This window comes from Penicillium riverlandense (assembly GCF_028828495.1).
Source record: "Penicillium riverlandense strain IBT 135883 chromosome Unknown utg000001l_segment0_segment0, whole genome shotgun sequence".
Taxonomy (NCBI): Eukaryota; Fungi; Ascomycota; class Eurotiomycetes; order Eurotiales; family Aspergillaceae; genus Penicillium; species Penicillium riverlandense.
Window position 1 is genome coordinate 1,940,358 of NW_026643194.1, and position 22,395 is coordinate 1,962,752.

The following is a 22,395-nucleotide window of genomic DNA, read 5'->3' on the forward strand; positions in this document are numbered from 1 at the left end:
GAGGGAAAGCTGTCTTGCGTCCTTCCCGTGCGACTTCGTCTGAGACACTCCTTCGCCTTCCTTGCACCCACGAGATCTCTACCCGACCAGATGATTGTGTGAGAGGGACTTCTCTTCCCCAGTTGTATACTCACCATGGCCTCCGAGTTCATTGGCTACAACGTGCTCGTGACTTTGAGAGCACCCTCTGGGGGGAAGCTCCAAGGTCAAGTCGCCAATGTGATCGGGCAGAGTTTGTTGCTGCAAAATGGTAAGACAGCCAGGTCTCTGCCTCAGACAATTTTTCTAATTGATCTCCTACAGTGACTCTTATGTGGAATGGCCAACGTATCCCCCAGTATTCGATTGATGCCGCCAATATCGCCGATCTCTCCCTGCAAACCACCACTTCAGCTCCCCCGCAGCGTCAGCATGTACCGCAAGGGGCAACTCACACGCCAGCAGCAGCTCCACCACCACCGCAACATCGCCCTCAACAACAATTCGTCGACCCTGCGATTCTGAGTTTCTCGAAACCCCCTTCCCAGCCCAACCAACCGCCTGCGCAGAGCCCTGTTGAAGCTGGCACCCAGCGCACTCCTGCAAATGTCTCAGCTGCATTGACGGAGCCATTCAGTCACCTTGGATTGAATGTGGAGAGCAGAGCAACAGAATCGTCGGGGACACTCCCGGCGAACGAGCTTCAAAATACCCAGAATGCCAAACAGACACCGAGACGCAACAGGCGGGGTAATGGAGAGGCTCTGAACAAACATGGAGCTGCTGCAAGCACCAATCCGAAGAGCAAAGGCTGGCGTCAAACCGCATTCGTAGAACCTGCAGCCCCTCCCAACGAGGCCTCACCCTCGACACCCGCTGCGAAACTTCGCAGGAAGAAGCATCGTCAGCCCTATGCAGAGGATGCCAGTGGCTGGGCTACGGAGGATGCAACGGACATCCAGGAGCTGGGTGAATTTGATTTCCAAAGCAACTTGTCCAAATTTGACAAACACCGAGTGTTCGCGGAGATTCGAAATGATGACACCACGGCAGACGAGGCGCGTTTGGTCAGCTTCAACCGGAAAGCCAAGCCTGGGACGAATGGGGGAAAGAACTTGCACTGGACGGAGAATGTTCTCGACAGCCCGCAGAACAGTGAGAGCGACGACGATATCGAGCAAATCAGCGATGCCAGACTCAGTGGCGAGACCAGATCGGGACGAGAGCGCTCCCGAGCGGCTTTGCGGATCCAACCTACTCGCAAAGGCAGCGGTGTACTGGGACAGCCGTCTTTTATCCCGCCACAAATCAACACCCTTTCGCGCAGCCAGACATTGAACACCTCCCGAACCACGAGCCCTCGGCCCGGCAGAGCGTCAGCCTCTCCCATGGTTGGCCCTGGTGTCTCCGGAGCCTCTCTCCGCCTGACTACTACCAACCGCAGTTGCCCGACGGTGAGCCCTCTGCAAACACTCGAGGTCGAGCAGATTTCGGTGGCAGAGTTTGGTTTGACCGAAGATCTCATCACTGAGAACGCGGGGCGAGGCATTGCAGAAGCCGCCGTTGCTCTTCTTTCCAACGACGCCGCTGCTCCTACTATGCTGATTCTCACTGGCAATCACCGTACCGGCGCACGCGCGGTCTCCGCTGCCCGCCACCTTCGAAACCGAGGCCATCGCGTCACCTTGTGCATGCTCGGTCTGGAACATGAAACCGAACTGCTGGAAAGTTGCCGTAAGCAGCTCGACATTTTCCGCAAGATTGGCGGCCGCGTTATGAAATGGGAGGAACTGTCAGGGCGCTTGTCCACCTCGGAAGTAGACCCTGACTTGGTCATCGATGCGCTGTTTGGCATGCACATCGCTTTCGATGATTTGCGGAATGATGACCAAGCCGTAGCGTTTGAGATGATCTCGTGGATGAATCTGGATAGTGCCAGCATTCTTTCTGTCGACGTCCCATCTGGCCTGTCGGCTACTACTGGTAGGCTTTACCTTCTCAGAAATATCCTTACTTTTACTAACATGAACAGGCGAGGTGACCATGGTCGAAGGCAGCCCACTGTGCGTGAATGCAACGTCGGTTGTATGCTTAGGTGCTCCGAAGACAGGGATCCTCAGTGCCTCTCTCTCCGGAGAGGAACTATCTTGGAGCCTCGCCGTCGCCGACATTGGGATTCCGCAGATCGTATGGCGCAAGTACGGTACCCGGCGTCGACATGGCATTGATTTCGGAAATCGGTGGGTGGTGCCTCTGCGGTTCCAGCCCTCGGCCATCTAGATCGCGGATTGTTTGCTGGCGTTCTCCCCTTAGGGTTGTGCATGGAAGGTTTCTCAGCGCGGACAAAAAAAGAAAGGATTTCGGGGCGCACATGGCAGACAGCCCTTGTACATGTATCATATTAACTGTTTCTTTTCGCTTCAATCTCTTTCATCTTTACTTGAATGGCGCCTTCTCGAAAGGCATACCTGATATCTCAGTATCAAAATATTCAATATTAACACGATTTACTTCTTGAAGCCATTGCCCAGCCATCCACAACAATTTCCTCCATTATAGTAGTCACTACTCCCCACGGGCTATGCACATCGCAACGAGGGGGATCTTTTTCCTCGCGGAGCTCGCGTATCGCCCTTGTACAAAGTTGCTACTCTACCCCGCATGGGACCTCAAGGAGCCAACTAGTCTCAGGGTTTTAGGGCAGACTAAGAATCGGAAAATTTACATCCAAGTTTAGGTAGATCGGGTGAAAGGGTCATTTCCCTGTAAAATCCCCTGGTTGGATAGTTAACTGAAATGGCGCCGAGAACGAAATGATTAAGATTCAGTAGTTCAATACACAGAAACGTGCTTAATCGCGCCATTCGAAGCCTCCAGCGACATTGGTGTAGAAATGTAACCATAAATGCGGGGACTTGCAACATAAAGAAGAGGATTCTGATTGCGATTAATTGCTTTTCAGTACAGAGAGCCTAGAAGAAGGCGCTGAACATTGACAAACATGCTTAGGGCTTTACTGGTCTCTACACTGTTGCTGCAGGCAGTGGTTTCCGGAGCAAGTACCACAGGCCCAGAGGGTGTCACACTGATCAATCAGAACTGGCTGTTTGGGGGTGAGTACACCACCGGCAGCGAGGCTCCTGGATTCGACGACAGTGGCTTCCAACAGGTTACCATCCCTCACATAGTGACGCCTCTTGGCTGGGAGCAGTGGGACAACAATACTTGGAACAAAGTCTGGATCTACCGCCGTCATTTCGACCTTCCCAGTGGTGATTCTGGTCGGACGTTCATTGATTTCGATAGTGTTCTCACCGTCACCACCGCCGTGATCAATGGCCAGAAGCTGGCAACGCACGAGGGAGGCTACTTGCCCTTCAGCTATGAAATCACCGACTACGTCAAGGAGACTGGTAACATTATTGCTGTCATTGTCGACGCGAGATGGTCCTATGTGAACCCCGAAGGCTCTCCGGCTGGTCCTGACAGTATCGACTACCTGGAGCCCGGTGGTATCAACCGAGATGTTTCTCTGCGCACAGTGCCGTCTTCCTTCATCTCTGATGTCTTTGCCAAACCTGTGAATGTCCTCAGCAACTCGCGACACGTCGTGGTCGAAGCCACCATTGACTCCGCCAAAGCTCCGGGACAGATCAAGATCAACTCACAACTCCAAGATGCGGGTGATGTGCTCTCTCATACTACGGAAGAATGGAAGATTTCCCAGCCCGGAAACTCCACATTTACGCTCAATATCTCTGCACCCAACGTCAAGCTGTGGTCCCCTAGCTCCCCAAGTCTATACCAGGTGGTCACCAGCTTGACCGTCGATGACCATGTGGTTCACACATTTATCCGCAATATCGGTTTCCGGGAAGCCAACTTCACCACGGACGGCTTCTTCCTCAATGGCGACCGATTCCAGATTTTTGGGCTGGACCGCCACCAGCTGTTCCCGTATATCGGAATGTCCGCTTCAGAACGCCTCCAAAAGCGCGATGCTGAGATTCTGAAAGAACTCAACTGCAACATGGTCCGCTGCTCCCATTACCCACAGTCTCCTCACTTCTTGGACATGTGTGACCAACTGGGGATTATGGTGTGGCAGGAAGTGCCGGGCTGGCAGTTCATTGGAAATGCTTCATGGCAGCAGCATGTCGTCTCAGATGTCCACGACATGGTCATCCGGGATCGCAGCCGTCCGTCCATCATCCTGTGGGGGACCCAGGTCAACGAGTCTCCCCGTGAACCCGACCTCTACACCCAGACCAAGAACGTTGCGCACGCTCTAGATGACAGCCGGCAGACTTCAGGGAGTGAAACAAGTCAAAGCCTGGTCAACTGGGTAGGGGACGTTTTCGCCTACGACGACTACCATAGCAAGGATGGAAACGCGATCCTGTTGCCGCCACTCACCACCGTTCCTTATCTGATCACGGAATCCGTTGGTGCCCTGGATGGTCCCAAATATTTCCGATGGATTGACCAGCAGGAGGTTGTGCAAGACCAGGCCAAGCTGCACGCCCAGGTACACGACATTGCGGCTAGCAATAATAGTTACAGTGGTCTTCTGGGCTGGTGTGCCATTGATTACCAGTCACTGAATGGGAACATCTATGAAAATGTCAAGTGGCCTGGCGTGATCGATACTTTCCGCGTGTACAAACCTGGCGCTGCATTCTATCTCACCCAGGGCGATCCGGCCAATGGCGCTTTGATTGAACCGGCATTTTATTGGGATTTTGGCTCCTTCTCACCGGTAACCACGCTGGGGGACAATGCTACAATTTGGTCGAACTGCGACACCCTGGAAGCGTATATCAACGGAGGGCATTATGCGACGCTCAGTCCCGACACCGCCAACTTCTCTCACACAGCCCACCCCCCATTCTACCTGGACACGACCAAACTCAATACCACTGCTACTTTGCCGGAGCTTCGCCTCGAAGGATACGTGTCCGGGAAGAAAGTGGCCTCGCGTACTTTCTCCGGAAGCACCGTGGGGGATCATATCCAGATCACTCTGAATGACCCCAAATTGGAGGCTGATGGCATCGACAGTACTCTCATATCCTTCCGTGCTGTGGACAAGTACGGGAACCCGCGGCCCTACGCCAGCGGCAATGCGACCATCTCCATTCGGGGCCCAGGCGAGTGGGTAGGTAGTAAATTCGCCAATGATGTCTTTCCCTTGAGCGACAATGGAGGTGTTGGGGGAGCGGTGATTCGAACCGTTGCGGGCCAGACTGGGACTATTGTGCTTGAAGTATCTCATGCGACGCTGGGCAGTGACACCGTTCAGATCCAAGCTGTTTAGTGCTTTTGACATGGAGTAGAATACAGACCATGTTAAGCCCTAACTTCAGCCTTTGTAAGATATAGTAAATGCGCTAGTCCGAAACAGGCTAGCGCACCGTCATACAATCCGCCGCGCAAAAAAGTCACCGAACCTGAGCTTCACAACATGGGCAAAGGAACGGACAAGCTCTACATCACACACTCCGAGTGGGCCTCCGAGGATGCTTTCTCCGCCAGCGCAGGCGCCGGTGTTGGGAAGGCCAGAAAGGGTGGTGCCCCGGGCGCATTCAAGCGCCTGCCCTTCAACTTCTGTTCGCTTTCCCTCCAGCCCTTCTCGCACCCAGTCTGCACACCCACCGGCATCATCTTCGACCTTACCAACATCCTGCCCTGGATTAAGAAACACGGCACCAATCCCGTCGATGGCGCGCCGCTGAAGAGCTCCGATCTGATCAAGTTGACCATCGCGAAGAATGAGGAAGGCGACTACGTCGACCCGGTCACGTTCAAGGTGCTCACGGATAACACACACATCGTCGCACTGCGCAATACGGGCAATGTATTTGCCTGGGATACAGTGGAGAGGCTGAACATCAAGGGGAAACTGTGGCGCGACCTGGTTACGGATGAGGAGTTTACTCGGAAGGATATCATCACCCTGCAAGATCCGCAGAATATCGAGTCGCGCAACCTCAGCTCATTCAATTACTTGAAGGAGGGCGATACCGAGATTCTGGAGGGACAGCAGGCGTCGGGAAGTGTGAACAAGAATGCGCTCGGTAGCTCGGCGAAGATCCTGAAAGCGAAGGAGGCGGTGGCTAAGGCTCGCGCGGAACGAGCGCAACAGGCTGGCTCTGCGGCAGCAGGTTTCAAAGCAGTCTCCAAAACCGGCGGCCCTGCGACTGCGCCTTCGAAGACGGGAACAATCCAACAAGGGAAGCCGACGCCTTACAACGCTGCACGATTCACGACCGGCAAAGCTGCCGCTTCTTTCACAAGCACGGGACTGACCCCCCACACTTCGGGCGAGCTGGCGTTGCTATCGGAAGAAGAGTACATGCTGAAACGGGGTCGGATCAAGGGTAAAGGTTATGCGCGAATCGTGACCACGTTCGGCCACTTGAACCTGGAGCTGTACCCCGAATACGCGCCCAAGGCCGTGTGGAACTTCCTCCAGCTCGCCAAGAAGGGCTACTACAAGGACGTCGCCTTTCACCGCAACATCAAGGGATTTATGATCCAGGGTGGCGATCCGACCGGTAGCGGACGCGGTGGGGAGAGCGTTTGGGGCAAGTACTTCGCCGATGAGTTCGAGGGCCCGTTGAAGCACGACTCCCGGGGTACGCTCAGCATGGCGAACAAGGGCAAAAACACGAATAGCAGTCAATTGTGAGTTGTGTTCCACTTTCTCCGGTATTTTCTCTCATCCCCGCTAACCTCGCCACCAGCTTCATCGCTTATCGAGCCCTGCCGCATCTCGATCGCAAGCATACCATCTTCGGCCGTATCATTGACGACCCAACCCCGTCGTCCACCACCCTGAACAAGCTCGAAACGCAGCCCGTGGAGTCGGCTACGAATCGGCCAACACCGGATATCTTTATTAAGGACGTCACTGTCTTCGTGGACCCATTCGAAGATTTCCTGCAGCAGAAGCGTGCCGAAGAGGCCCAGGGGGCTGCCGGCCAGGCGGAAGAAGAGGATGAGGCTACGCGTCAAGTGGACGATGACCGTGTCACTTGGACCGGCAAGCGAGTTCGGGGTGCCGGCGCGACGTCGGATGACAGCTCTCCGGGTGTGGGCAAGTATTTAAAAGCCGCGCTGGCCGACCGGGCCGGGCAAGAAGAAGATGAGATCGTGGAGTTCGTTGATGATGAGCCCGAGCCCGAGCCCGTGCGCAAAAAGATGAAAGGCACGGGGGGATTTGGGAATTTTAGTTCATGGTAATAGTTAGCTATCCTGGGGATTTTGTATATTTGAGGTCAGTTCATGGACCACCGGGCGTAGGGGTGGTCTTCTATGAATGCGGGTTCGGAGTTCGTTAATTAGGGTACAAGAAAGATGCAGTAGTCATCATCATCATCATCGTCAGTCAGGCTTCCTCATCCGGATCGCATCATCGTCGAACGGGGCCCCCTTCAACTTTCTCTCTCTCTGCTTCTTGTCCGTTTCCCATTCTTGCTCCCCTCAACACTCCTTCCTCTCCCCGCGACACTCTCACATTCATTGTAAGTCCTATAGCTGTTGAACCCTCCCTCTCCCTCTCTGCTTAGAAGTGGGGCGTCCGCGCCCAGACTGGCTATGCCACGGGGGCCGCGATGGTTGGGCACTGTGTGTTTGCGACTTCAATTTCCATTTGCATTCTCCATCGTCTGTGGATTGCTCGTCGAAGAGCTATAGTTATACTGTGTCTGATAGCTGGAGTGCCGGCGACCCTGCCTACCTCTCTCTACCTTGTTCCACTCCCCGTCCCACGTTTGTTCCGCTCGAGTACCAGCTGCTTTGTATTCCTTCACTCACCTTCCCCAACGGCTCCGAATCAGCCCTTCTTGGCAATTTGCCCCCTGCTAACATTTCTCGCACGCTCGCAGCTGAATCCCTGTGCTTCCGCGTCTCTCCATCCTCCCATCCACCGGATTTACGTCAATCGTCATCTCACCTCACTTTCACCATCCCCGAACCCCCCGCTCCTCCTATCCACCGCCGCCTTCCGGTCTGACATTCTCGTCCAGGGAGCCCGACAATCAAGCTGGCAGGAAATAAGCGCCGTAGCTTCTCGTCGCAGGGTGGGTTGCTGAACAGAATGTTCAGTGGCTCCTCGAGCCCACCCAAAGACAAGCTTGAGACACTCCCGGATACCAGCATTGGAACTGGCTCCCCGGTCCTCGAAAAGGACGAGACCAGCCCAATTCGCGAAAAGAAGTTTTCTCCCCCGGTTCGGGTTTCTTCAATCGTCGAGCCAGTGAAGACCAGGGTCCCGCCGGTGAGAAGAAGCGCCGGAGTAGTACCGTCACCAAAGCGGCCAGCTTCTTTAGCAGCGCCAAAAACTCCCTGAGCCTGAACGGGCCACGCGAATCCCAAAACCCGGCCCAGCAGGTCACGCAGAGCCCGCTACACAAGCTGGGGAAGATGGACCCGGCCCTGAGTGTCCCTCAAGGGTCGTTCAATAACTCGGCCGGAGAGTCACTGCCCACCCCCAGATCATCGTTCCACGTCGGTGTCACGGAAGACAAAAATCGAAAATGTCGTCGGACAATGGAAGATACGCATTCATACCTCTACAACTTTCTCGGGACTCCGTCCCCGACCGCACCGCCCGACATCAATGGCACCGACCCCCCTGGGGCTGCGGAAGGGTCGCAAGCATCCGATGAATCATCCAACGTCGTGGAGACGGACAATGGGTACTTTGCTATATTTGACGGGCATGCCGGTACCTTTGCTGCGGAGTGGTGTGGCAAGAAACTACACTTGATTCTGGAGGAGATTATGCGGAAGAGTCCCAACACGCCCGTGCCGGAACTGCTCGATCAGACTTTCACCAGTGTGGACCAGCAGTTGGAAAAGCTGCCGGTGAAGAACAGTGGATGTACTGCGGTCATTGCACTGCTGCGCTGGGAGGACCGGGTTCCCAGCTCACAGTCGGCCACTGGGTCCTCCGCTCTCGCCCCGGCGACTGCCGCAGCTACAAAAGGCGATGAAAACTTGGACGCTGAGACCCCGACGCAAGAAGCACAATCGGGTGCCTCGACTGTAATACCGAAACTTCAGGAGAAGGCTGCCCGGCAGCGCGTCCTGTATACAGCCAACGTGGGCGATGCTCGCATCATCTTGTGTCGCAATGGGAAAGCGCTTCGCTTGTCTTACGACCACAAGGGTAGCGATGAGAACGAAGGGAAAAGGATCGCCAACGCTGGCGGGCTGATCCTCAACAACCGTGTTAACGGGGTGCTAGCAGTCACTCGCGCCCTGGGCGATGCGTATCTCAAGGAGCTCGTCACCGGCCACCCTTATACTACGGAAACCGTGATCCAACCCGACGCTGATGAGTTTATAATTTTGGCTTGCGATGGAGTAAGTGCTTTCCCAGTAAGGACAATTTAACACAGACTAACTTCTGGGAACACAGCTATGGGATGTATGCAGTGACCAAGAAGCCGTGGATTTAGTTCGAAATATTCCCGATGCTCAACATGCTTCCAAGGTTCTTGTCGATCACGCGCTCGCACGGTTTAGTACCGACAATCTGTCTTGCATGGTTATTCGCCTTGACACGAACCGCCTGAAGGATGTTGTCAATAACACTGCCGACCCCATCGGAGTGGACGGGGATCCATCAACGAATGTCCCCCACGGCGTGAGCGAGGCCGACAAGATCTTGGAGGGTGCCCGCAAGAGCATGGAAAGCGCAGGGCTGACCGACGACGCAGAGTGGGCGGAGAAGACCAACGAGGATATTCTCCAGCGCATGGCTAACGCCAACGCCAACGAAGAACCCGGGCCCGAAATAGCTACAGATCTACCTTCTGTGGATATCCTGAGCCCTAACAGTGTGCCTAAAGAGACACATTGAATGAATGTACCATGAGCCACGCCGTGCCCGACTGGCCTCCTTTTTCTTCCATCGCAAAGAAGCAGCCGAGCAGGCCGATAGAATACATTGTCCACCCATTGTTGTTTTCTTCGTTTCCCTATCATTCGATGCTTCCGAGAGAAAAGAAAAGTCCAGTCCAGCCGATCCGGTTCTGAATTTTCTGTTATCGTGCTACTATTGTCCACCCTCCAGAATTCCATCGCACGTCGGCGTCTTTTTGCTTTTTTTGTCAGCTGGCACCATTCTCGAGTCGGCATATGGACCTGGTTGTCTCACAAAATGCCCTTTTTATTTATCTTGTTGCCAACCATATCACTATCTTTTCTTCCAGTCCCTCCCATTCGGACTACCTTATGAATGTCAGATGCTTTTGCCTTCTCCCCTTTCCGCACCCCCTGTTTTCTTTGGTTTTATTCACTTCTTCTCTTCGCGGCCTATTGTGTATGTAAGGCTATCTGTACTGAATTATCCCACTCCGATGGGCTTTTTTTCTTTCTATGCCCTTCTTAACGACAGCGCAGTACCTATCATATAATCACCTCCTGTGGATTGTAGAATTGCCAAAGCAAACGCTACAAGAAACACACAACCCGTAAACAAACCACCAAGAAGTATCCCTAGAGACAGGTCTTTGTATGGCGGGCGGTTCGAGGTAACGCCGAAGGATATCCGAGAAATTTGGAGCTGGAGAAGCGGCCGTAGTAGACCTGTCTCATGTTTTTCTTGTTGAACTGGCGGTTTGGCGGTGACATCTTGACTCAGTATTACTTCTTGTATAATGTTGAATATTATTTCAGCTTAGCGAAGATGGCTAATGTATGGCTCTAGGGATACTAAGCGCCGTGCCCTATTTAGATCAATTAATCTCACTCCAAGCGCCTTATAACAGACAATCTCCCGTCGAAGCGCTGCCCTTGTTACAGGGAGCTCATATGAAACACCCGATCCTATTTAAAAAAAGAAACAATTGCAAACACAGAAGCAAAGACAGAATTAAATCCGTCCGCGTCTAACTTAGCCGCCTCGGCCCCAGGAGGGGTTCGAAGCAGACAATAATAGCCAATTTAGATCCGTTTTGAATGTGATCCCTGTGAATTTATTAGGCGGTACCTGAGTAGAGAGTTTGATTAAAGCGCTTACAGTTCGTAGCATTGTCCGGTGGCGGAGTACAAAAAGAGGGAGATATACAGCACAATTGTATACTTCAGACATCTTTTCAGTTTTATGAGATCCCAACAGAAATTCTTAATCAAGCGTTTGGCATTTACCTCCTCAAGCGCAGTTACAATGGGCTGCGGGTTCAGCAAGCAGGTGGAAGAAGTGCCACGACATGTTAGTACAATTCCGATTTGTGATTAGAAACAAACTGATAAATTCCATTCTAGATATTTTCGCTCCCTCGAAAGACTCATTTTAAGCTCAAAGACACCACCTCCTCCGATTACAGCGCAGGAGATTACAACCCGGACCCACGGCCATTCCCCTACTACGACCGCGAAGGCATCTTCAAAGAAGAAACAGCCACATTGAAACCGCTGCCGGGATTCGAAGCCAGTCCTGGGCAGGACGCACCAGTGCTATGGGCTTATCCTGACATCTACTTCGGCTTCGATTACAGCGCTCAGAATGGGGTTGGTGGTGCCTCCGAGCAGGATACGGGTCCACATCTGATCATCACGGATCGGGATAAGAAAATCGTGGGCTTAATCACGTATTCTCTGGACGAACGGGGAAAGTTGATTAGGGCTGCGGAGCGGGTGGTTCTTGTTGAAGCGCCGAGTAGGAGGATGATGTCTTGTTGGGCCTGGCGCCGGGGGCTTCAGCGGCAATTAACGGATATTAAGGAGGAAGATTGATATCGAGCGTAATATGGGATGAGGCAGGATCCTTGTTACCTTGTTTCTCTCATTGGTTCATGGTTTGCTTTCTGAATTGGCGTTGAGGGAGTATGTCTAAAAATACAATTTATGCAGCTAAAAGCTCTTAATACACAAGAAGACATGGTAGGAAAGGAAAGGATGACCGAGGAGCATCGCTCAAGACAAAGTGGAAATACCAACTGGCGGATCTTTCGTCTGGTGCCGAATGACTCCCTCTCAAAGGAGACAAAGAATCCTCTAGTGCGTCTCCGCTTCCGCCTTCGGGCCTTCCGCCGCCTTCAGCTTGGGCTGGATAATTTGCCTCTCAACGGGGATAGTAGACCTGGCAAACCACCAGCCTGGCTGTAGTTCACCATGCTCGACGCTGTTGGGCCAGGAAGCGGCGTAGTTCGCATCGTAGACATCGCGCCAGAGGATCTTGAACTCCCCAGGTTGCTGAGGGTAGTTGCCATCCTTATCGCTGATCCGGATGGTCTTGCCGGTCTGGGCACTGAGCCAGGTTTCAAATCGCGTGATCCTGGCAGCTCGCTTCGCGGCGACCCTCTTCTCGGCCTCGTGGACCTGCAGAATGTCCCGGACCCAAGCCTTCTTCGTGAATTTCCAGCTCCATATGGAAAAAGGCATCTTCTTCATGGTCTCCATGAGCTTGTCGTATTTGGTGTTTTTGCCAATCCGGTCCAGCAATCCGTTCTTGATTTCTTCTTCCTGGATGGCCAGCACGGCAGAAACATCGGCGATGGAGGTAGCCTTCTGATCCATCAAGACCCGCGCGCGCTCCTTCTTCGACATGAAGTGGCCTAGTCGGTGCTTATTGATCCTATCGAACTGCTTTGCAAGATTGGGGTCCTTTGGTCGAATCTTCGCCAGGAATTCTGGGGTGACGGTGATCATCTCCGCGGGAGGCTTGAGTTGGCGCTGCTTCGAGAACTCGCGGAGCATCTTGAACGCGCGCAGCCCAAGTCTTGGGTCGGCAAAGTGCACGGAGTAGTAGGGCACCCACATGTCGGTGCGCAGCTCGGCGGGGACAGTCTGCTTGCCGTGGTAGATCATCTGACGGAGGACGTTGTTTTCCTAGACATTGGGAACAGGATTAGGAATTGTGGTAGGAATTGATCAAACGATCACTCATCACTCACCTCCAGCTCTCGGGTCAGCGAGTAGACCACTTGCTTGGTCCTCACATGATGGTAGACAAAAATGTGTTTCCCGTGCGACATGGCGTGCAGAGCCTTCCGTAGCCTCGCTGCTTCTCGGGACTGGAACTCCTTGGTCGCATTGGACCGTGGATGCCGCACTCGGCCTTGTATCGGTGTCTGGGTATCAATTGGCGGGTTCCGCACAAAGCCAATGGCGGTCAGCTTCGATGGGTGTATGAAGGTGACATTGTCGCGAGTGGTGACCTCCTGGAGGATTGTTTGGAGCGACTTCCAATAGGATTTGCGCATAGACACAGAGGCCATTGCGGCCGAGGTGCACAGTCTGCGGACAGTCCTAGGAGGCAGTGGAAAGGAAGTCGTGGTGTGGATGGGATGGAATGGTGGTGGAGTTGAGTTGGAGTTGAATATTGGAAGGAGGAAGAAAAAGGACATGGGCCAGTCGAGGATTTTTTGGGGTCTTGGCGCCCCGTCCGACTCTCCGCAGTCACAACACAACTACCCTAGAGCTCCATCCATCCATCCATTATGCTCGTCTGCACATAATTGTCTGTCTGTCCCGGCCTCCATCATGGCCTCGGAGCAGGATCCCCCTAGCTCACGCAGAGACCGGCCATGGCTGTACGCCTCGGTATCGTCGATGCCCACCTCCGTATCCATTCGCAGACTGACAGACGTCTCTAGAACCGCAAGCTGCGACATCTCCATGGCGTCTCCGTCCGCAACCTGATCGTCACACCTCCAAGTCGAGCTCGTGGCAAAACCATAGACGACGATGATATCCCCAACACCCTGACGACCCCTTCCAAGATTCTCGCCCAGAACGATGCCCGAACCCTACATCCTTCCCGATCATTCACCGATCTCAAGTCGCGTGCCAGCTCAGAAAGCCATGTCGACCGAAAAGATAGGAAGCCTGAAATGCGCCGGTCGCGTCGGAGGAGCACCCTCCCCTGGAACGATCCCAATCCCCGGACGCGCCAGGTCAGACTGGAGGACATCACCAACAGCCGCATGGCGGATACTTGGTTTTCAATCCATTGCGAGGGCCCAGAAGCCCCGATCTATATCAGCGAGGTGGTCAACAGCGCAACAAACCCCAGCTTTCAAGCTTTGGATTTGAATATGTGCGGCCCGCTGGTCTCCCGACGTGACTCCTTGACACTGAAGCTATGGGCGAAGACGGCAACGATGCCAGAGCACATACTGTTGGTGGAACTACAGCTCAATCTACGCTCCTTGCAATTCTTGGGGAAAACTCTTGAACACTTCCACCAGCCGCTTCCTGCAAATTCCATTCTGTTTCATTTTCCGGACGGCGTGTACACTAATCTCACTGATCTCCCACCAGTGGAGACCTCTCTCTACGGAACGGGCCAGCGAGCTACTGGTGATGGGACGGTGCTACCCACTTCCTCTTACGACACATTGATGAAACTGGCAAACCTGGACGAATGTATACAAGACGCGCTAGCAACGCGCGAGAAACTGGAGACACAGATCAGCGCTATGCTGGAGAAGAACCAGGTCGCGCTAATGAGTGTAAGCGACGCGGCGCAGGCGCAAGACCGGCTGTCCCTGACCCGGCAGGCTATTGCCGCCGAACGGCGGCGGCTCCGAGCGGCAAACAAGCGCAAAGACGAGTTGATCGCTAGCATTAGAACTCGGAAGGAGGCAATGGAGCAGGGCCGTCAAGCCCAAGAAAGGGCTCGAAGCCACCTTCCCGATGCCCAGGAGAAACTGGTCTCCAGTGAACAAGTCCTCAACCAGAGTGCAGACGAAGCCAAGGGCCAGATTCGGCGAATTTCCGAAGACCTACTGACCATCTACCCTATCGAGCCGATCGCCGACAAGCCGCTGGCCTTCACCATTGCCGGGTTAGCATTGCCAAACTCTTCCTTTGACGACATTGACCGCGAGGCCGTTGCAGCGGCCCTGGGGTACACTGCCCACCTCGTGTACCTGCTCTCCTTCTATCTCTCAATGACCGTCCCCTACCCGGTCAGCCCGCACTTGTCGACTTCGTTGATCCAGGACCCGGTGTCCGTGTCGCTCCCCACACGCACCTATCCCCTGCACCCAGTCAATGTCCACTACCGATTCGAGTACGGCGTCTTTTTGTTGAACAAGAACATTGAGTTTCTGCTCAGCAAACTGGGACTGCGTGTGTTGGACATCCGGCATACCTTGCCCAATCTGAAGTACCTTCTCTACGTGCTCACAGCGGGCACGACGGAGATTCCTTCGCGCAAAGCTGGAGGCATCCGAGGCCTTCTGGCGGGCCGATGGACCCCGAATCTGTCACGACGGGGCAGCGTAGACAGCACTGCGTCGGGCGAGCTGGTGCAACCACGCAAGGCCTGGGAGTCGGTCTCGCGCATGAACGGTAGCATGGACAAGGGGAAGCGGTTGGCCGTCACCAGTGGCTCTTCGTCATATCGAGTGACCTGAAACAAGCATCATACATATAAAGTTGTAATTAATAGATGGCTGGTCCGACATGATTATTGCTCAATTCTGTTAGTAAATAGTTAGGGTTGGTTAACAGTTAACTTTTTTGCCCGTCTTTTGTCCTTAGTCATCACCCCACCGCGCTCTCTTATCTTCGCTTTGCGTCGGCTTCCCCAGCATCCCGCCCAATCCACCTCACCAAGTACAGACGATCAGTAACATGGCTGGCCAAGATGCCTTTGCGAAGTCGCCTTCGCCGCAATCTCACCACCGCCGCGGTTATCAGGCCTGCGATCCGTGTCGCAAACGCAAGGTCAAGTGTGATTTGGGCAGTATGTTCATTCCTCACCCCTCTCAGCATTGTTGTGCTGGCTCTCTTTTTTATTTTTATTTTTGCTGTACTTTTGTCTGACGACCCCCGAATTAAAAAGGTGTCGATAATCCTCGTCCCCCACCATGCGTCCGATGCCGTCGCGAAAGCAAGCGATGCGAGTTCTCGGCCACTCGACGCAAGCGCAAGCTCTCCGACGCAGCAGAGGAGGAGCCTGTCGAGCCGGCCGTTCTGCGTCGCGACAAGCGCATGATGATTGGCGAGGTAGCACAGAAAGAGGCGTTGAGTGATGACTCGCCCTTCCCTCCATCTGAGCAGACTTCATTCGATGCCGATGGCATTCGCGCTCATCAGAAATGGTCCGAGCCGTCCCCCGCAGCGGCGACCAGCCAGCGCTACACCCCCAATGCGCCTGCTCCCCCAGCGCCATCCTTCTCGGATTCGAGAAACCTCCGGATGTCCATGTACCAACTCGGCGACCGACATGCACCATCTGGCTACGGCCTTGAGGGCGGGCCCATGATGAACCGGACTGCCGTGGAATTGCTGTCGCCTGCCATCAGCAATACCCATGATGCGCTCCATTTGCTCTCGGAAGCAGCGGGCAGAACAGAGGATCTCAACCGTCAGAGGTTGGAGAATCGATATGCTGCGCGGCAGTCGGTTTCTTCATTTAATTCTGGGCCCTCGCCACTGGCACAAGGAAGCTCGCCGCGGAGTTTGGGCGGATCATTTGCGAGGACACCTCGCCAGGGAGGGGCCAGCTATTACCAAGGTACATCGGGTCCTGTAGATCCTCAGATCTCGGAAGGAGGCGGCCATCGAGACAGCCCGACGAACACCCAGGATCCGGGGTACGTGGATGCCGTTCGTGCGTGGTCGCGGCTGCGCTTCGTGCGTGCCGGGTGGCTTACGGTTGAAGAGGGCATGGATTATGTGGCATAGTAAGACTTTCCTTCTTCATATCAACTGGGCGTTGGCTAACTATGAACCAGTTACTATGAAAACCTTGCACCGATGAGCCCCGTCGTGATTCCAGATTTCTCCAACCCTTCGACCCATCGTACATTGCTTACAGATGAGCCAGTGCTGGCGGTCACCGTTCTCACGATTGCTTCTCGACATCTGAAGCCCAAGGGTGATGGAGCCGCCACACGAGCATTTTACATCCACGACCGCCTCTGGTCATATCTGCGTGGCATGATTGAGCGCCTTTTCTGGGGCCAAGAAAAGTTCGATGCTGGTGGAGGCATCAGCCGGCCCCGATCGCTGGACCTGGCTCCAACTTCCGGTAAGGTCAACGTGAAAGGGAATTTGAGAGCATTGGGGACGGTCGAAGCCATGTTGCTTCTGACCGACTGGCATCCTCGGAACCTTCATTTCCCTCCGGGCGATGATGAAAATACGCTGTTGGACATGGATGGCCAGACGCAAAATCGTTCCGACAGGGATATAGACACCGAAAGCGACCCGTCGAATAACCGCGGGTCCTCTAGCGCTGCGGAAGGCCGACTTGCCTTTCAGAAATGGTTGGAGCCAGCGTGGCGATCCGACCGGATGTCATGGATGCTGCTGAGCACGGCGCAAGCCCTGGCTTTCGAACTGGGCGTTTTTGACCACAAGAGCGAGTCCAAAGCTGCCAACGAGTCTCCCGCTGAGCAGACACGGAAACGCCGACTGCGTCGTCTCATCCTAGTCTTTATTACACAGAACAGTGGGCGTCTAGGAATTCCCTCCATGCTTCCCTTGCCACAGTGGGGTCAAGACATCCAGCCGATTGCCCCCGATGCCAAAGACAACGACGCCAACATCGACCGGATGCAAGATTGTTGGATTGACATCTCCAAGATCATGTATCAGAGCAACCAGCTGCTCTTTGCTTCGAATGAACAGACCTCAGAGCTGATCCGAAGTGGGAGATACCGGGATCAAATTGACCGATTTCAGCCTTTCCTACGTGATTTTAAGGAAAATATCGACAACATATCCCGTGAGTTTATTTCCAAAATCCAGCGTGCAGGATGCTAATTATTGTACAGTGGCTCCATCTATGCGAAGCATTTTGATGATTGAATACGAATATACCCGTGAGTTCCTTTCTCAGAGAGTCTGGAAGACTGTGCGCTGACATATGATAGGCCTCTATGTCAACTCCCTGGCTCTGCAGGCCGTGGTAGATCGATGGACCACCATGTCCAATGAGTCGGCTCAGACCCAAACCGGACGGCCAGGCTCGGGTCCGTCATCGGGTAGCAGCGGGTGGTTCGGGACGTTGATGGACATCTATCGCGTCAATGAGCAATATATCCAGGAAGTTGTGGATGCTTCGCGGAAGATTCTACAACTCGTTCTAGACGGTCTTGTCCCCGGAGACCGTCTGAAGCATGCACCGATTCGGACATTCTTCCGAATCTTATCGGGCATGATCTTCATCCTAAAGGTAACATCCTTGTCCCATGTCTCAGAAACAGATACTAAATTGTGCATAGACTTTCACGCTAGGTGCTCGAGAAGACGACGTGCGTGTTTCTCTCGACTTGCAGGACCGGACGGTCGAGGCGCTCCGTACCTGCGTCGTCGATGACGTTCATCTTAGCAATACCGTTGCGCGGTTGCTAGAGCTTCTCACGAGCAGCATTCGCACCCGATTCCTGCGCTTCGCACCTCATGACCGCGGTGCAGATGGCGAGGGCCAAGACCGCACATCAGCTCCTGTCTCGCGAGCTCAGTCGCCTCCGCGTGAGAGTTCCACTCATCGTCGTGATGGTCCACACACACCTTGGGCATCTGCCCAGGACGCGACCCCGGGTGGGAGTGGCCTCGGATACTTGGATAGCAACGGCGCCAGCAGTACTCCCATGGGAACCAGTCACGACCCGCTGGCCAACATCCCCGCGCAGCCGATCAACTCGTCCAATCTCAACGTCTCGTTCATGCCGCCTCCGCCATCCGTGTACTACAACTACTACGACCCGAACTCCAATCAACTCTCGGGAGACATCGACCGGCCATCCCCAAATCACGTTGCCTCATCCCAGTCGATGGATGGGACCAATGCATCCGGCGGGCTTCCGGACTGGTTCGCCCTACCGCTGGACCAATTCTTTAACAGCTCAACCGCGGTGGTCGATCAGGGTCTTGGCGGAACCGGTCCGATGCTGGGAGAGTTTGATATGTTGGAAGTGCTTCTGAACGAGGGGTATGACGGCAATGCGAACGGGGAGGGCGGCGACTCGACGGGAAGCGGCACGCTCCCGTCCCAGTTTCTGCAGTCGTGATCGTCACGATGTGTTGTCAGTCCGTGGGGTGTCTGCCTTGGAATAAGCACAGAACCGCAAGGATTTGTGATGTGTACTTTATTGATTCTCGGTTTTAAAGTATTATACCCCGGCCGGGATCGTCAGTCTTGGCGTCGCAGGTGTTGGCTATGCTTCGGAGTGTGATTTGATCCCGTGTAATATGCTTGAAACCCATTTGTTCCTGAGCTTTCCCCATTGCGGTCTTGGTTTCCGACGTAGATGCTTTGTCTTGGAATACTCTTTGTCGCGGGTCCTGCCTCATCCGGGTTGTGTTTGTTTCTGGAGGAAATGATCCAGGGCCAGGCACCGGGGGTACGTGCTCATTCGCCGGCGTGGTCCTTGGAACAACCGGTCTCCGTCGGCCGGGTAGATTCTGGATGTACGCAGTTGGCAGCCGTGGTTTCATCTCTCCACCCCGTGCCGACAATTCACATGGTGCATGGAGGGACCCTCGTGCGCCTGTTCGGGCCTCTCGGGTGGCTGGCGCCATGCATGCATGCTACGTGCCGGACCCTAGATACTACAACCATTCCTGTTTTGGCGAAAGAAGGGCAGGGATGTGTGACAGCTTGGGCAACTGGTGATCCAGCATTGAACCTATCGCAGAGCAAGGCGGACCTCGAGGCTGAGCGGAGCCCTATCGGAGCCCACGGTTGAGCGTGCGAGTTCCTGGGTGTTTCTATGGATAGAAACGTGAATCATCGCCTCGGCCAGACCGATGATAAGAGGATTTCCCCGCGTGAGGGTGGTCGTCGTTGCATTGTGTGTTGGGCATAAGGGTCAACTCCTGCAGACAAGACAGAAAGGGTATCGCAGAGCCTTGCACATCACGATGATCCGCACTATATTAGGGTATTGCAAGAATAGTAGCAGAAGCTGATCGATCCTGATGAGGCGATAAGAAGACGCCCGTGCTCCGTAAAGGGTCACATCGCTTTTTGGCTGTCGATCATTTCGCCGTCGGGGTCCCCGGGGGTCAGCTAACCAGAATCAGTGCGAAGGATTCTGATACATTGATCGGGGGAGGGCCCGCGCTTAATCCTGCAGGGTGTTGGTGATGGATATCTCTCTGGGCCAGGGCAATGAGCGGACGCCCGGCGGCCCCTGGGGATAATTTTCATTAAGAAGGTGTTTCAGCTGGAAACCATGGTCGGTACCTGCGTGGAAGCCCGATCTCTGTTTCAGAGTTGAAGCACCCCGAAGGTTCGAACCCAATGCCGCACCAGAGAAGTCGATCGGCCAATAACCGTGGGATACGCGGAGCCGATGTGACCCTGAAAGGGTAAAAACCCACGACGGTCGGGCGTGGGAGCGGCTATTGGCTGGTGGCGTTCAGGGAGCTGGGCGATAACGGGCGATGATCTTCAGGGCGATGGGGACTCTAGTCTCGATCTCCAGGCAAGTCACCACGCAGCCCTCCGTAGGTGAAGCTGACTCGTGGTCGATGCCCTCCGTGGAAATCTAAGCCGCTGATGGAGATCAACCACTCAAGACCCAATATGGGGACGCGCGGACCTCTCCGTTCTGGCTAGAGCAGGGAGAGCCAAGTGCCTGTGTTGTGCTCCGCGGTCGTATTGGCTGCACATCCATCCCCGCCGCGTTCGACTAGTGCTATCAGACCCATTGGGCCATCTCCGTCTTCACGAGCTGGGATTGCAGCTTCCGGGCTCTGGTTTGCCCTTTCCCCTCCGTGGCGGGTCCCGTCCGCCGTGACATCCCATCCTGCTATGTCCGGTGGAGTCCGTGATGATCTTCCACCGCGATACTGCCGCGTCTCTGCAATGACCGGATCGTCATCGCTGGCTTCCTGGAAGAGAAACATCTCCTGGATGATGGATTTTATGGCCAATCCATGTCCAGAAGGTTCGTTAGCTCCCCAAAAGTTATAAAGATGGCCTCGATTCCGGTCTATATCTCTTGGAAATCAACTCGCTCTCCACCAGTCTTTCTTTCCCTTCAAGAAACAAAAAGTCCGAAACATCAATCATCATGGTTGTCTTCAGCAAGATCACCGCCGCTCTGGCCCTGGCTGGCGCCGTCTCTGCCGTTCCCCACGGCAAGCCCAACGCCAAGTCCTTCTCCATCGACCAGGTCGCCAAGAGCGTGACCAACCCCAAGGGCGTCAACCTGGCTCGCATGTACCAGAATGCCCTGCTGAAGTACGGTGCCACCGTGCCCGCCAGCGTCAAGGCTGCTGCTGAGCACGGCTCCGTTACCACCACCCCCGAGAACAACGACGAGGAGTACCTCACTCCCGTCAATGTCGGTGGCACAACCATGCACCTGGACTTTGACACCGGCTCCGCCGACCTCTGGGTCTTCTCGTCCGAGCTGCCCCAGTCCCAACAGGCTGGTCACTCCGTCTACAAGGCCAGCAACGCCTCTGCTATGCCCGGATACAGCTGGTCCATCAGCTACGGTGACGGCAGCTCCGCTAGCGGCAACGTCTTCAAGGACGCCGTCACCGTCGGCAGTGTCAAGGCTCCCAGCCAGGCCGTTGAGGCCGCCGCGAAGATCAGCTCGCAGTTCGTGCAGGACAAGAACAACGACGGTCTGCTCGGCCTCGCCTTCAGCTCGATCAACACTGTCAAGCCCAAGGCCCAGACCACCTTCTTCGACACCGTCAAGTCCAGCCTTGACAAGCCTGTCTTCGCCGCTGCCCTGAAGCACAACCAGCCCGGCAGCTACGACTTCGGCTTCATCGACAGCTCCAAGTACACCGGCTCCATTGCCTACAAGCCCGTCGACAGCTCCCAGGGCTTCTGGATGTTCACCGCGGATGGCTACAAGGTCGGCAGCACCTCCGGCTCCTCCATCAAGGGTATCGCCGACACCGGCACCACCCTCATGATGCTCCCCACCGACGTGGTCTCTGCCTATTACAAGCAGGTCAGCGGCGCTAAGGAGAGCTCGCAGTATGGCGGCTACGTCTTCGACTGCTCCTCCACCCTGCCCGACTTCACTGTCACCATCGGCTCCTACGACGCCGTCGTCCCCGGCAGCATCATCAACTACGCCCCCGTCTCCTCCGGCAGCTCCACCTGCTACGGCGGTATCCAGAGCAACTCTGGCCTCGGGTTCTCCATCTTCGGTGACATCTTCCTGAAGACCCAGTACGCCATCTTCGACTCTGAGGGTCCCCAGATTGGCTTCGCCGCTCAGGCATAAATCTTCTCTCTTCGTCTCAGGCAAAAGGATTGCTCCTTTTTAGCTCGTGATTAGCGAGTGAGAGGAAGAGTCTGATCCTTTTCCTTTGTTTTCGAGAGCTGATTGGTTTTGCGAGCTGGCTCGCCCACTCGCTTCTTGTTTCCGAGTGTTTTCCTTTGGGCTGAGGTTTTTGACACAACCGGCCTTGTACATGGTGTCCATGATGATTTCAGAACATAACCACAATATACATGCGTTGGCT

At 54.7% G+C, this 22,395-nt stretch overlaps 9 protein-coding genes across 9 annotated transcripts; 7 read left to right on the forward strand and 2 right to left on the reverse strand.

Moving 5' to 3' along the window:
- Window positions 1–135: 135 nt before the first annotated feature.
- N7474_000796 (mRNA decapping enhancer EDC3) lies at window positions 136–2,259 on the forward strand (the record flags this gene model as incomplete). Its single annotated transcript, XM_057192211.1, has 3 exons — window positions 136–250; window positions 304–1,962; window positions 2,012–2,259. The coding sequence occupies 3 exons, from the start codon at window positions 136–138 to the stop codon at window positions 2,257–2,259; spliced, it is 2,022 nt and encodes a 673-aa protein (XP_057057164.1).
- A 721-nt stretch (window positions 2,260–2,980) lies between these two features.
- On the forward strand, window positions 2,981–5,296 carry N7474_000797 (glycoside hydrolase family 2 protein; the record flags this gene model as incomplete). Its single annotated transcript, XM_057192212.1, has 1 exon — window positions 2,981–5,296. One exon carries the CDS (start codon window positions 2,981–2,983, stop codon window positions 5,294–5,296), a length of 2,316 nt encoding a protein of 771 aa, XP_057057165.1.
- Window positions 5,297–8,080: 2,784 nt separating this feature from the next.
- Window positions 8,081–9,850, forward strand: ptcG (type 2C protein phosphatase PTC1; the record flags this gene model as incomplete). Its single annotated transcript, XM_057192213.1, has 3 exons — window positions 8,081–8,199; window positions 8,280–9,351; window positions 9,407–9,850. 3 exons carry the CDS (start codon window positions 8,081–8,083, stop codon window positions 9,848–9,850), a joined length of 1,635 nt encoding a protein of 544 aa, XP_057057166.1.
- Window positions 9,851–11,158: 1,308 nt separating this feature from the next.
- N7474_000799 (uncharacterized protein) lies at window positions 11,159–11,727 on the forward strand (the record flags this gene model as incomplete). The annotated part of the gene is made up of 2 exons (XM_057192214.1): window positions 11,159–11,203; window positions 11,257–11,727. The coding sequence occupies 2 exons, from the start codon at window positions 11,159–11,161 to the stop codon at window positions 11,725–11,727; spliced, it is 516 nt and encodes a 171-aa protein (XP_057057167.1).
- Window positions 11,728–11,988: 261 nt separating this feature from the next.
- Window positions 11,989–13,211, reverse strand: N7474_000800 (mitochondrial 54S ribosomal protein mL67; the record flags this gene model as incomplete). Its single annotated transcript, XM_057192215.1, has 2 exons — window positions 11,989–12,822; window positions 12,888–13,211. 2 exons carry the CDS (start codon window positions 13,209–13,211, stop codon window positions 11,989–11,991), a joined length of 1,158 nt encoding a protein of 385 aa, XP_057057168.1.
- Window positions 13,212–13,476: 265 nt separating this feature from the next.
- N7474_000801 (putative UV radiation resistance protein (UVRAG)) lies at window positions 13,477–15,356 on the forward strand (the record flags this gene model as incomplete). Its single annotated transcript, XM_057192216.1, has 2 exons — window positions 13,477–13,536; window positions 13,590–15,356. 2 exons carry the CDS (start codon window positions 13,477–13,479, stop codon window positions 15,354–15,356), a joined length of 1,827 nt encoding a protein of 608 aa, XP_057057169.1.
- A 220-nt stretch (window positions 15,357–15,576) lies between these two features.
- On the forward strand, window positions 15,577–18,965 carry N7474_000802 (uncharacterized protein; the record flags this gene model as incomplete). The annotated part of the gene is made up of 6 exons (XM_057192217.1): window positions 15,577–15,688; window positions 15,788–16,541; window positions 16,683–17,677; window positions 17,727–17,774; window positions 17,826–18,127; window positions 18,177–18,965. The coding sequence occupies 6 exons, from the start codon at window positions 15,577–15,579 to the stop codon at window positions 18,963–18,965; spliced, it is 3,000 nt and encodes a 999-aa protein (XP_057057170.1).
- A 1,549-nt stretch (window positions 18,966–20,514) lies between these two features.
- Window positions 20,515–20,808, reverse strand: N7474_000803 (uncharacterized protein; the record flags this gene model as incomplete). The annotated part of the gene is made up of 1 exon (XM_057192218.1): window positions 20,515–20,808. One exon carries the CDS (start codon window positions 20,806–20,808, stop codon window positions 20,515–20,517), a length of 294 nt encoding a protein of 97 aa, XP_057057171.1.
- Window positions 20,809–20,975: 167 nt separating this feature from the next.
- N7474_000804 (pepsin-like aspartic protease) lies at window positions 20,976–22,154 on the forward strand (the record flags this gene model as incomplete). Its single annotated transcript, XM_057192219.1, has 1 exon — window positions 20,976–22,154. One exon carries the CDS (start codon window positions 20,976–20,978, stop codon window positions 22,152–22,154), a length of 1,179 nt encoding a protein of 392 aa, XP_057057172.1.
- Between the last annotated feature and the right edge of the window lie 241 nt (window positions 22,155–22,395).